Source organism: Hydra vulgaris, chromosome 13, assembly GCF_038396675.1.
Source record: "Hydra vulgaris chromosome 13, alternate assembly HydraT2T_AEP".
NCBI classification, from domain to species: Eukaryota; Metazoa; Cnidaria; class Hydrozoa; order Anthoathecata; family Hydridae; genus Hydra; species Hydra vulgaris.
Window position 1 is genome coordinate 47889339 of NC_088932.1, and position 15493 is coordinate 47904831.

The window sequence follows — 15493 nt, forward strand, 5'->3', positions numbered from 1 at the left end:
ATGACTAAAACAGCCAAAGAAACAGCATAAATAAAGAGTCAGAAAAGTAAATAAACAATGACCTGTACAGTTTTTGTTGATAGTTAATGGCTGAAGAGAAAACACAGCTAACTGAATATCCAAAGGACATTTTTGTAGTAGTAGTAGTAGTAGTAGTAGTAGTAGTAGATGTTGTAGCCGCCCGAAGACGACGAGTGCGTGTATTAATAACACACTTAGACAGCCGTGTCAGTATTAATTTTATTTAAAAGGAGCCAATTGTCTAATTGTGCTTTAAAACTGTTTACTGATTTTGCATTAACTACATCTTTAAGTAGTTTATTCCATGGTTTTGTTATTCTGTTAGTAAAGAATGAATGTCTTAAGTAACACTTTGTTTTTTCGCGTTCAAACCTGACACCGTTTCCTCTAGATATTTGAAAATCATTAGGCTTGAAACCGTTTAAAAAGTCCACATTTTCAATCTTATTTAATAACTTATAAGTCTGGATCAAATCTCCACGAAGTCTGCGTTCACATAATGGGCTGAGGCCAAGAATCTCCAGTCTTTCCTCGTATTTCATTTTTGCCAGAGTCGGATTGATTCTCGTAGCCCTGTGTTGAACTTTCTCGAGCAGTTCTATTTCTCCTTTAAGCTGAGGGGACCACACTGGAACCGCGAATTCAATTATTGGGCGAACAAACGTCACGTATAAGACTTTAAGAGTCTGCACATCCAGTTTCACAAATGTGTTTTTAATCATTCCCAGCATTTTATTTGCCTTCGAGCTGCAAGATATAATTTGCTGTCTCCATTTCATGTTTGCTGAGAATAATACGCCTAGATCTTTTTGAATAGTAGTTTGTCCTAGGACAACATTATCCATAGAATAGTCGTGTTTTGGATTGTTACTTCCATAATGTATTATTTCGCATTTTTCTTTATTGAATTTCACTAACCATTCTTTAGACCAGTCCCAAGCACTGTTTATATCTCGTTGAAGACTGTTTATTTTCTCTATTGAGTTCACATCGATCATTATTTTGGTGTCATCTGCATAGAGCTTGGCTACATTTTGTATTCTATCCGGCATGTCATTTATGAACAAAACAAACAATATCGGGCCAATTACCGATCCCTGCGGAACTCCGCTGTAGATATCGCGCCAGCTCGAAACAGTATCACCGTTGACTACGCGTTGCTTTCTATCTTTTAAAAATTCCTCTAACCTCTTTAGCAGCTTTCCTGTAATTCCATACGCTTTTAATTTTAAAACAAGTCTTTTGTGTGGCACTGTGTCGAAAGCTTTCGCAAAGTCTAAATAAACCACATCTACCGGACGATTCAGTGCGATATTTTCTGTTAAATAATCCACAGTTTCCATGAGATTTGTTGTGCATGATCTAGATTTAACAAATCCATGTTGACACTTCGATAAAAATTTATTGTTCGTAAAATGTGCCAAAAGTGAGTCTTTTATTATGCTTTCCAGAATTTTACACGGCACAGAAGTCAGTGATACTGGTCGATAATTATTCGCTTCTAGCTTACTGCCTTTGTTCTTAAAGATTGGGGTAATGTTCGCAAATTTCCATTGCTTAGGTAGTTCGCTCGTATCAATCGAAGACATAAATATCAATGTGATTGGCATTGCTAGTCCTTCAGCGCAATTTTTTTAAATGATAGTACTCAATTGATCAACTCCACATGATTTCTCAATGGATAATTTGCTTAATCTTGTTTCTACGTCACTGTAATTAATTGCACTCTCGTCAAAATCTAAATATTTACTCCCACATCTCGATCCGAATTCTGGTAATTCTTGGTCGCCCTCTCTAGTGAAAGAGTTTTGAAAATTTTCGTTTAAAATGTCAACAATCTCACTAGTCGTATTTGTAACATTTCCTTCGACGTTTTTTATCGCTTTAATTGAGCTCTTTACATTTTGTTGATCGTTCACATATTTAAATAGTATCTTCTTGTTTCTAATCGATTTGTAGACCAGTTCGCGTTTGTATTTTTTTCTGGCTTTTCTCGTTTCAATTTTAACTGTTTTACACAATGCTTTGTATTCGTTTACCATATTTTTGTTTTTCCAATTTGTGCAACAGTTTAAATGTCTCATTCGTCTTTTGTTCTTCACAAGTTCTTTTAGTTCATTGTCAATCCAAAAAATTCTTTTAAGAGTCCTGTTTTTCGAGCTGTGACACGGTATATATTTTTGACAAGCTTCGTTAACATAAAAAATGAGCGTGTCGTACATCTCCTGGACATTAATTGCATCAAAAATGTTTACCCAGTCTGTATTTGTAAAAAATTTGTTCATTCCTGCGAAGTCAGCTTTTTTTAAAATATATTTCCGATTGCTAGCTACAGTTTTTGTCTCATGGTGATTGAGTGCATATTTAAAGCAAATTACAAGATGTCCTTTGCTTATATTCCCTAATACCGCATTTGTCTCAAATTGAAATAATCTTTGTTCGTTTACTGTGAACAGTAAGTCCAATGTATTCTCGTACGTTGATTCGTTTAGTTGAAAAGTAGGTATCGCGACGTGCTGAATTAGAAATTCGTCGTTTATTATTTCCGAGAAATGATGTTCTATCGAGTGTTCACTGGAATTTATTGCATGAACTGCTCCATCTGACCATTCAATTTTCGGAAAATTAAAGTCACCCATTATTAAAAGATCTTTAAAACCCCGTTTGTCCACATATTCTCTTTCAGTTCTGAAAACATTTCTGAACAGTTCCATATCTACCACATCGTTTGGTCGGTATATGCATCCTACCAAATATTTGCCGTTCCCGAAATTTAGTACAGTCCAGATTTGTTCTAAGTCAGTCGTCAATAGCCATTTTTCATTTACTTCATAAGACGTTATTTCGCTATTCACGTAAATACAAACTCCTCCGCCCACGCGGCCATCTTTTCTGTCGCTACGATATAAGCAAAAATTTTCCACACACGTAATTGAAGTTTCACTAAACCATGTTTCCGTTACTCCGATTATGTTTGGTTCATTCAGGTGACACAATACTTTAAATTCCTCAAACTTGTTGTTTTTTTCTCTATAGTTGTTTTTTAAATCGCACAATCTCGTTTCCACGAATCGCATATCGAAAGGGCGAGTTGGCGTCAAGCTTCGAATTTAAGTCGTTTCGTTTCTTCCTCAACTCAAAGTCCTGTAGTCTCTCGGCCTCTGTCAAGTCTGGGCATATATAGACTTCTTTAAAATCTTGTTTTTCTCTTAGCTTTTTTGACGCGAGTAAAAAAGGATTTCTTTCGCCTTCGGATAACTCGAGTAGAATCGGGCCTGGTTTGGCAGCGTTTTTTGATTTGAATCTCCTTAAATATATCGGTTTAACATTTTCTTTTCCTATTGTTTTTAGTAAGTCCTCAATTGCTTTCTTGTCTTCTTCAATTTTATCTTTGCTCTCAGTTTTGCTCGACTCTTTAATTCCATATATAATGACGTTCTTTTCGCGTTTCTTTCGCTCCTCCTGCTCATTAATTGCTGCGTTAACCACAACTGGTTGTTCTTTCGGTTTTTTTGCGTTTCGCGACACCACATTAACTCAATCATTTCCAATGTTCACTGTTGAAGTCACAGCATTTGTTGTTTTGTCCTCCAGCGTTTTAACTCTTTTCTCTAATTCCACAATTTGATTATCTTACACAACAATCGCTGTTTCAAGAACAGATATTCTCTTGATTAGCGCTTCTATTTCCGTCTTGGTTACCATTTTTTGTGGTGACGGTATCCAAGCAGCCAATTTTATTTTTATTTTTTACGATATTTGTTGATAATTGAGATAAGATTTAAATTGTCCCTCGGGAGTATATACTTCAGAGTTGATACGGTTGGTTGAATATATTAATATGTGATATTAGATTAAATAAAGCTAAGTTGAAACTAAATTTATAACTTGAGTTTACCAGTTCTGTTATAAATCACAGCGTGAAAGCAGAAAAGTATACCAAAACCAGTAGACCGATTGATAGAATTAGTAACCGATAAATCTGCTCCAAACGGTGAAAACCATTGTATCAAGAAAATTTTTGAAATATATATTTGTTCTGCATTATCAAAATTATTGGTTGTAAATCTCGTTTAAGATCAATAATATAAAAACTTGGATTACCAGTTTTAAAGTTTATGCTTATTGCATTTATTAAAGTTATCCATTAAAATTATACAGAGCGCCTAAAGAACATTCATAGAAACCAACTAAAGTTCATTATCATCAACAAAAATGCGTAAATTTTTGAAGAAAATATTCAATCAATACCTTCTGAATTATTTTGTGTTATGACTTAGTTTTGGTTTAACTCCTGCATTTCTATACAATTATGAACTAGTGAAAATGTCGTGTTTTGAACTGTTTTAGTTTTTTAGATATTTTGTTGACAAGATGCCATCGAAAAACGACTTTTACAATAATAATGTAGGTTTAAAGGCTTGCTTTACTATTTCTTAAATTGAATGTTTTCAAATTATTATTTTTTGAAACAAAAACAAATAAGAAAGTTGTTGTGTATTAGTTTATTCTGAATTTTTTGTTTATTTTTTTTTTGTTTTTTTGTTTATGGGTATCTATCACCTTAAATAATTTTTTTTTGCATAAATTTTTAATAAATCTAAAGTGATTTAAAACTGTATTGAATATAATATTTTAGACTTATTATTAAGACTTTATATTATAATATTAAGACTTTAAAATGTTAGTATATTATAATGTTAAGTCTTTAAAATGTTGTCAGCCATAAGTAAAAGGTTGATAGCTCAATAGCTTTTACATGAGAAACTTGCTTAGCATTCCTATTTCGACTAAATATAATATTAGTTAAAAGAACTTTTCTTGCGATATGCGATTTTATATCTAGTTTAAATAACAAACAGCGGCATTTTAAGGGTCAGAGTGGGGTTCCTTTACTTTGCGAAGGTAGCAAGTAAATTTAAGTGGCAAATTTATACATCTTGTAAAATTTTAAAAGTTGAAAAAAAAATTTTTTTTTTATGTTTATAGTTTATGTTTCTAAGTTAGACTATAATTTGTCAGTAAAATATAAATTAGTTATAACAATTATAGGTAAGTATAATGATCTTTTTTTAATTTTTACGCAAACATAACATAATGATGTTTTCTTTGTTGTTGTTATCAAAAGTAAAAGAAATCATAAAATTTTTTAAATTTTTTTTTTTTTTTTTTTTTTTTTGGTATACTTTACCAGCAAATTTAGTCTACTGATAGTAATTTAAACTAGTGTTGCGAAAGTAAAAATCTTCCGTTAAATTTACCGGAAAATTCTTCGATAAATTTGCCGGAAAATTTTGAAAACTTACCGCGTGCTAAATTTTGAAATTTTATTTACTTTTTTTTATTATTCATTTAACAAATTTTCTTTTAAGTAAAATTTGCTCTCTTCAATTTTAAATTAACCAGTATATTTTGAATGCGATTTTAGTTGAATTAAGTTGCCTCTTACGTCGTTTTTCCAGTGTGCTTAAGCCAAGTATTTCAATACTTGTTTTATAACTTTGTTTTCGAATCTTGGATATCCATTTAGTGGCATAACGTTGAACTTTTCAAGTGCAGTAATATTACTTTTAATCTGTGGGCACCGTGTCTGAATCGCAAATTCAAGATTGGGTCTTATAAAATTTACGTTTACTATCTTTAATTTTTTTTTGGAGATGTAATGAAATGTTTTTATCAACATTCCAAGCATTAAATTAGCTTTGATGTACAATTGGTTATGTGACTTTTCCATTTAAGATTTGATGAGATTGTAATTCCAAGATCTTCCAAGATCGGTATCAGAGACTGCTAATTTTTGTCACCTAGTTTATAAATATAGTGAAGGTTATTATTCTAAAGGGCATAATACGACATTTTTCTCTGTTAGTTTGTAATGGCTAGATCTCTGTACATTCGCAGGCTTGATTAATTTCATATTAATAAATATGAAATTAACCAAGAAATAACTGATACTTGGGGAACACCGCTTGTTATCGATTCCCAGTTTGATGCTCCATTGCCTTGTATGACTCTTTGGTGTCGATTAGTTAAAAAGTCACTAATCCAGTTGGGTATAAGATTTGATATTCCATATGATTTAAGTTTGATTAATAATTGTTCATGAGGTACTGTGTCAAATTCTTTAGTAAAGTTAAAATTAACAAATATCTACTGAAATATTTTCCGCTAGCGATTTACTTAGAAAATCCATTGTTTCAAATAGATTTGTTAAACTAGATTTCCCCTTTACAAATCCATGTCGATGTTTATTTAATTAACCCTTATTTGACATATGTCTAAATTTATTGTGTCGGATGTAATACTTTCGAGTACTTTAGAGACTTTTGAGGGTAATGAAACTGGTCTGTAGTTGCTAGCAAAAAAAAAAACATTTTAGTTAATTTTTTTTACAAAATTTTCAACTTTAAATAATCAGCAGTTAAAATGTAAATATAGAGTTTTTGAATAATAAGAATAAATAAATAAATAAATATAAATATGATAACCCTTTTATTTTAAAATTTTTATCTCATAATAAAAATATTTTAACTAAAGTTTTTTGTATTTCATTAATGTCAATATGGCAAATAAAATTTAAAAAAATCAAAGTCATTTGAAATTTTTTTTTGTAATGTTAAAGTCATTTAAATTTGTTATTATGGAATAACACTTTCCCCAACGGATATTTGTAATAAACAAACAACTTTACAATTCTACACTACATTTTAAAAGTCAAGCAGTCAAAGAGAGTGTTAACAAAAGTCAAATAGGGTTGCTAAAAAATAATAAGAAATTACTAGTAGTGGATTAAAACAATAAAAGTTTTTGGTCAACTCCATGAAACTCATTAAAATAGTTTTTTGCTTTTAAAAGACACAAGTTTATCTTACATTTTACTCATTGAATAAAAGTATAATCATTTTCACGCCGCCTGCAGCCACTTTGTTTCTATTGAAGTACGGGGAAATGGCTACACATATCGAATCGGATATCTTTAGAAGGGTTTACAATGTTGGATGGGCGTCTTTTTGCAGATACTTTATTTTCTGCAGCAAGTTATAGGCGCCCTTGCTTTTGCAAGTGATAAAGTTTTTGCAGCTTTCGGCAAACTGTCTCTAATCTGTGTATGAAATTATAACAGTAATAGCTGATTCTTGGTAATAAACAAGGAATATGTCGATACATATGATGGCAATACAGATTGTTTGCAGATATACCGATACAGTAATAAAAATATGCATATAATACTTTACGGTGCTTTGTCTCACACTGTATGTATCTAGCAGCATTTCACATAAATCAACTCATCCCATATGATCATTATAAATTTCAACAATCTTGGGTTGGTCAATAGTCACAAACTTTTTATCTATTTTGGTCAACTGTTATCAGGAGTACCTAGTTCGTTTCCTACATAATTTGAGGTGAGTTGCATAATAAAATTATCATACCATCTCACAATACAAATTCCTAAATAAACATCAATAATATAGTCTGAGGAGCCTCTTCCTGCTTTTTGAGATCTTTTTCTTATAGTAACTTTTAACTAACATCTTTTATACGAACTTTAGGGATTGTTGTTGCAAGCAAAAATCTTTTCTCTTTTAGCAATCGAAACATTTTCAATAGATGAAAAAAAGTTATCAAAAAAAACTTTGTAGTTAACACCACTAGTTAAACTTTCTCTGAAGCAATATACAGCACTGCCTCTCATCAATAAACCTAGAAGTTCATTCTTTAATATCAAAATCGTATACAATTTTTGAACCACCACATCTGGCTTATGCTTTTATTCCCCATTTATGGGGCCTTTTAGGAAAATATTGTATAAGAAAAGATCTTCCTTTTGTTGGCAAAATATGTTCAACAATGGAATGACTCTTCTGGTGGAATATTTTTGATGCTTTTTAAAATAAGTTGAATAAGTGGTTGCACTTTGAATAATTTGTCATAATTTCGGTGGTTTAAGGGAAATGATTTACTATTATCTGAAAAATGCAAATAACGTTTTATTTTTTAATATTGCGTTGAAGTCATGACATCTGCTATATTGGGTATGCAAGTTTCATTACTTCAGTATAAGCTCTATGTGGAAGTTTAATTATTGACCTCAAAACTAATATGCAAATAAATTTTACTATATCATCGTTTGTCACTGCTATCGATGTACCGGCCAAATTTGATTATTCTATATCGATGTAACAGTTAAATTTGCACTATATGTAAAACAGATAAATCTGTAGATTTGTCTGTTCTAGAATTAGATCAAATATTTCAGTACTAAAAGTTTTTGTAAAGTACTGATATGATGTTAGTTCTGGATAAGGTGCTACTGGAAAAGGCTCACCATTAAAAGCATCAATTTATTTTAGGACATAAAGTTTACACTAACGATGTGCATACTTAAAAAATTTATTTGCTTAAGTTATTTTATTAGTGGAACTTTCTTCATCAGAACTTTCATCGACACTCGACTCAGCTTCTGAGCAAGTAAAATCACCGTACATGCACAAATTTTATTCAAAGTTTGCATCATTCAGATCACTATTATTTTTATTACTATCGCCATTGCTATCATCAAAATTTATGACCAAAACAACTTTAGATACTAATATGTAAATGGGAATATACAAAAGCGTACGAACGCGTTCAAGGGGGGAAGGGGTGTTAAAAGCAGTGAGTACATACGCGGTGAATTTTTTTTTTTTCAATCGTTAAATTTCACGTGTGTGAAACAAATCAGAATTGTGTTTTTTTTTTCTGAGATTAGTCTCAATTTGTTTTTAATTTTTATAAATAATGAGGAGAGAAAAAAGAACTCGAGTTAATTTTGAAAAAAAATAATGCGTACGTACGTGGAGGGGGAAGGGGGTCTTTGAAAGCGTACAGGTTCGTAGAAAGGGGGTCCTAAATCAGTGGTTTTACTGCGTACGTACTTTATGGATGCCCCCTAATCGTTGTCGCAGCAATCTAGATCTTCCTATAATTATGAACGGCAATGTACTTGATGAGTCACCTACTCTTTGTATTTCAGGATTAACACTTAGTTCTTATCTTTCTTATCAAATACATATTTCATATCAAATCCATATATCAAATCCATTTCAAAATTAGCTTTTTCTAAGTTTAACTTCTTATTGTCTGTTAATTGTTAATAAATTTATCTTTTCTCTTCCAGTAACTTCTGACTCTAAGCAGTTTTGTTTGAAGTTCCAGCTTTGGAAGTTCCAACTTGCAGCTTTGTTGGAAGTTCAGATGTTAAAAAAAATTTCATTAAAATATTAAAGTTTAATTGCCCTTATACTATTAAACTGCAAAATGCATAGCTAACGATAAAATTTTTGAACTTTACATGTTTCTCTGGCATGTATTACAGGTACTGAAAAAAATTTAGAATTTACTTAACAATTTTGCGGAGTTTCATTATTATTTCAATGTATAAAACTAACATTGAACTTTGATAATAAAGTATATATATGTATATGACATGCTTTAATAAAAAACCTAAAGGAATTTACACCGCATTCAGTTGCATACACATTAATCGATCAATAAACAAACACACACAAATATATTGAAATTCAAATGAAAATAAATACATTTTAAAAATTTAAACTTTTTAATAAACACATTTAAACAAAGCAATGTAAATATGTATATCAATATTTACATGGATTTGCTTTGTTTTTAATCACCAGATAAACACTTGATCTTTATTAGCTTCCAGACACCAAACTTGTCTGATTTCATCCTTCAAGGCTTCTGTAGATATACATTTGGTTCTATCAAGATTCTCTTTGATGTATTTCCTCAAATTTTCAATCGGATTAAGATTCGGACTATTTCCAGGCCAAGGAAGAACTTTTATTATGTTGTCTACAAACCAATCCTTTGATATTTTAGAGGTGTGACAAGTGGCATTATCTTGCTGAAATATTGAACAGTGAAGTTTTTTCAAAGAACATTTTGCGTTTTGTGACGAGATGTCAACATATCGGGCACTGTTCATTTTTTCGTTCTTTTCAATGAACTCTATACTTCCTGCACCCTTATATGCAAAGCAAGCCCAAACCATGACACCTGGAGAATGTTTGACTGTTTTGATGGTGTATCTTGAATCATATTTTGAGGAATTAGGATCACGTCGGACATATTGTTGTTGACAATCTTGTTGCAAAAAGGTTGACTCGTCTGAAAACATAACTTTGCATCCAATCTTCGACTCTCCAATGAATATGTTCCTCGCAAAAGCTAATTCTATCCTATCGCGTCTCTGTTGTTAACAACGGCTTTTTAATTGGTTTTCTTGATGGCATTTTAAATTTACTTCGTAACCGACTTTGAATGGTTCTTTTACTTACTTGATCACATATTGGAGTCAACCTTTCCCTAATCTCTCTTGCGCTTATGAAAGGGGACTTTATTACTTCTCATCGTATTCTTAAATCTGTTCTCGAGGAAGTAACCTTTTGGCCGACCGCTTCGCGATCTTGAAGTAAATTCCCCTGTTTCTTTAATAATCTCTAATAATCTTGGTCACAGAGCTATGGGAAACTCCAATAACTGTCGCCATTTGTCTATGCGATTTGGGAACAAATTTCAATTGGTATTTCTTTACTTATACCCATTGGAAAATACTAGAAATTGTGATTCAATATTATTAAATGACAAACCTGCTTACGGTATATAGATTTATCAGTTTATGTGATGATATTGTTAAATATCCTTTGACATAAAATTACTCAATTTGTATGTGTTTGTTTATTGATCGCCTAATGTGATGCAATTAAATACGGTGTAAATTCCTTTAGGTTTTAATTAAGCATGTCATATATATATATATATATATATATATATATATATATATATATATATATATATATATATATATATATATATATATATATAATATATATATGTATATATATATATATATACATATATATATATATATATAATATATATATATATATATATATACATATATATATATATATATATATATATATATATATATATATATATATATATATATATATATATATATATATATATATATATATATATATATATACTTTGATGATAAATTATATATATTTTATATAATTTATCATCAAAGTTCAATATTAATTTTATATATTGAAAAAATAATGAAATTACGCAAAATTGTTAAGTGGATCTAAACACTTTTCGGTACTTGTAGTATAGGAAGTTTAGAATTTTCAATATGATTTAAATTAGTTGAAGCTGCCATAAGGAGGTTCTTATAGTTTTGCATAACGTCATTAACTTGGTTTAATAGGAAAATTTTTAGCATCAGATCTGCATGATATACTATATGGGTATGGCATATGGGTAAACTTGTACTGTCCATAAATATGCTTGGATGATGTTTCTTTTACTTGTATATGTTAGTAGCAGTCTGCTATGTGGCAAGGCAGTAAAAAATCTGTGCCTATAATGTTTGCTTAAGGTTTGCTCCATTAGTGCAGTTTTTTATCGTTTTAAACTCAATACACAATGAGCACAGGACGTCCTTGGCCGTCTGTAAGACGTACTGTTTAGATCCATTTGGCCAAGTCCAACATGGTACGTCTTTGAACATCTAAAAACGTCTAAGTCCAAAATAGTACGTCATCGGACATCGATTGAGCGTCCGCATCCAAAATAGGTTTATTCTCATCTCCGTGTGCTACATTTACCCATGCGTGAATGTAAAATATTTTTGTAATGGTTAAAAAAGCAGTTTAAAATTTGTCAATTTTTATGATAAAAAAACTCAACTATTTAGTTATAGTTATCAAATATTTACTGTTTAACTATACAGCTAATAAAAAGTAATAACTTACTGTTTAATTATACAGCTGTATAATGATATCTTTTTGTTTAGATCAATAAATTTAACAAACAAATGTGGACTAGAAGCGGTATTTAAATAGGCAAAATATTTTTTCTTTCAAAGTTTATTTATTATTAGTCTAACTTAACTTTTTTATTTATCTAACTTAAAATTGAAGTCAATAAATTCGAACTTCTCCATACTAATAATTGAACTGCATTTTTTTATTTTTTAATATAAATTTGAAATGCATTATAAGTTTATTAGATATTTTATACTATCAATTTTAGTGATTTAGAGTTTATATTTGTAGTTGTAATATATTTTTCACATTTACAGATATCTCTAATAAAGATTTAGTAGACATTTCTTGTGTATATATATAAACATTTCTTGTGTATGTTTATACATGTACATTCACAAGAAATGTTTATATATATATATATATATATATATATATATATATATATATATATATATATATATATATATATATATATATATATATATATATATATTGAATTTAGGTTCGAGCAAGTTTGAAGTTAAAGAAAAAGAGAAAGTAGCTATTTTTTGTGACTTTTTGTGACCTGTGACTTTTAATGCTTGTAAAATAGTTGATGATTTTGATAGAAAAAGTTGTAAATGCGTTGAGAAGTTAAGGAAAATTAATGAAGGTATAGTTTAGTTTCAAGAGATGATAAGTTAACGAAAGTTTTATTTTGACTTTTTATTTGCATAAAAAAGAAATTATTATAAATTTTTTCAAAGTATTAAATTATTAAGAAATAAAACAGCAAGGCTGTTATTAGTTGTGAGGCTTAAACAGCAGAGCTATTGAAGTCACTTGCTTTTTGAATAAGAAAATCTAAGTTTGACACCTACCGCGTTCCATATAGTACTGAGCTCTACTTATATCTAACCACAACGGCCTTGTTTATCAGGGTTGGTGTAGTTAAGTTCAACTCAGGTTAAGTCTTCAGTTAGAAGCTAAAAGTTTATATATAAATATATATAAATATATTTTGCTATATGGCAACAACAACTTATCGAAATAACGCCAAATCTTCATACTTTTCTCACCAAACTCAAAAGAGTGATAGTTGCTAATGTTCCTAATCTTTGGTCCAGTAACTATAATTTTATCATCGCTAATTTGACCAACTGCTACTTTTGCATCTTTAGCGCCAAAACTATAATGCATAGCCTTGTGTATATCTTCAGCAGTCAAAAGATTATTATCAGAATTAACGTTACTCCTTAAAGTTGTTTTGCAGCTGCACTATACCTATTACATTGATTTTTTCCACAACAGGGTTCATTACAATCATATCCCAGCAATTTCAAATCTCTCTTTGCATACATTGTAGATTGCTTTAGCTGAAATATTTCCCTGATAGCAGCCGACATTATCAGATTTGGTAAACATCTTCTTGATATGCTGTTGATCAGTTCTGAATTGGTCTAAAACTGCAGTAGCTAACGAAACGACATCAACTATTCCCTGAGAACACCTTTACATTGAATAAAGTAAACACGCCTGAATAACTTTCCTTCTATTCTTATGAAGAATATATCCACATGTAAACTCATTCTTTTCTTGCCAAAATACTCTCTGGCCCTCTCTTTATCAAATTGGAAGAATTTTTTGCCAAATATCTTTTGTTTTCAAAGCCAGAAAGCAGTTTCATCGTTTAATTGCATAAAAACGTCGATTTTTACCTTTTTCTGTGGAGAATTTCTCATCAGATGTTTTATGTAGTTTAATACATCCTTTACAGCTATTTCCAAATCATAAATAGAATCAGGATTATCAGAATTTTGATTTGCTGGTTCTAGATCATCTCGATAGCTTTGCACCAATCGTAACAATCGGCACATACCACTTCTGATATCTCAGTGTTGGATTGAAGATTTTTTCAGATGGATCTGTTCATGTTTTGAGCTATGAGAAGAAATATTTGCGTCATTGACATTAAAATCGGTTTGATAACTTATTTTCAGATACCTTTTTCCTTTCTCAATGGCAGCTTCGAGAGATTTAGAATTGAATCTTCGTGTCAATACTTGTAATGTTTGAAAACCATTCATACCTGAAGCAGTGATATCACCTAATCCAGCTAAGCTTTTTCGACTTGACGGTTTTATTGCATGCAATACTTTCCACAAACCTGAATCGATTAATGGTACATAATTGTTTTCAATGCAACTTTTTCGATAAAACATGATAGCGTGGCTATATTTTGTTGTCAGTATTGCATGCGCTATCTTTTGCTCTTCACCGCTGTCGTAATTAAATTTTGGTTATTCCTTAACCAAACATTCCATAACCAACATTATGCAAAATACCGCTTGTAAGAAATTTTCACACTTTATTTGATGAAGACAAGATTGGACAAACACTTCCTTCTCTGGTAATGCCAACCCCTCACGACATGCATGCCCTTTCCTTGCTATTTCTATACGATGGTACACTCAAATGTATTCATTATAAACTTTTTGGTATACTTAGTATGGTCTAATAATGAGAGGATAACTAATTTTCCCATGAAATCACTTTGTTTATATACTTTCTGAGCGCGAGTAATTTTATCTGAGAGAGGGCTATTTATTTCATCAACATTTTTACTTTCAAGAACGTCTATAAGTACTTCCTCTTGTCCAGGAGCTACAGCTACCGCAAACTTTTTCTTTAATATGTTTTCTAAGCGAATATACTGGCGTTTTAATTTTTCTTCAGTAATATCTTCAAGATATTCGATCTTCATTTTTAATCTATATTTTATTGGACTTGCATTAAGAACCTCAGTTACACTCTCATGACTTCTAATAGATTTGTCCAAAATCTCTTGTTAAAGAATAATTTTACCGGGATTAAATTCTTTATCTGGAGTAGAAGGTGTCATATATGTTTTTTTTTTGTTGTGTTTGTGTTTTTGTACATAAATTGGTGTTTTCATTGACTCTAGATAAAGCAGTTTCTTGTTTTAAATGAGTAGAACTCAGCATTGCACTAACTAAAAATACTTTATTTTTTCGCTTTGACATTGATAAACCGGTATGTATTGATGACGCCTTTAAAGCGGGAGATTTTTTTCCTTTTATACTTCAATGGTAAGGATGAAGGCATGTTTTTAGAGGACTCTATGCAACACTAAAGGTATACCGGTGAAAAGCACATATTTGTTAATCCTTTTTAAGACTTCTTTTAAAAAAAGAGCTCAAAATCTTACTGCAGAGTAGTTTTAAAGTATATAATTATAAAAATTATATTACAGTCTGCGTTCATTTAAAACACATAATTACCTTTCAATTGATGAGGTGTTTCTTGACATCAACATTTCCCAGCTGATGAATGTATAACATATTGTTTATAGTTTTATGTTTTTTGAAGATCTACAGTTTCCTTTTGAAAAGCATCAACAATTTTCATAAAAAAACCCCAAGTTATTTTCTTATGACGTAAATTTATATAACTCACCTTTGATCGTATATTGAATTTTATTATTATTTATTTCAATTGTTATGAGATCTATAACATAATTAGAAGTGGTTAATTTTTTTTTTAACATAACGTGCACTGTTTTATGCAATGCTAAAGGCTAATTTTGGAAGACAGAAATTTTATCGTGCTGCTGAGCAAAAACCGAT

At 30.4% G+C, this 15493-nt stretch overlaps 1 protein-coding gene across 1 annotated transcript; it reads right to left on the minus strand.

Moving 5' to 3' along the window:
- Window positions 1–1655: 1655 nt before the first annotated feature.
- On the minus strand, window positions 1656–3098 carry LOC136089952 (uncharacterized). The gene has a single exon (XM_065816053.1). The coding sequence runs from the start codon at window positions 3096–3098 to the stop codon at window positions 1656–1658; it is 1443 nt and encodes a 480-aa protein (XP_065672125.1).
- Between the last annotated feature and the right edge of the window lie 12395 nt (window positions 3099–15493).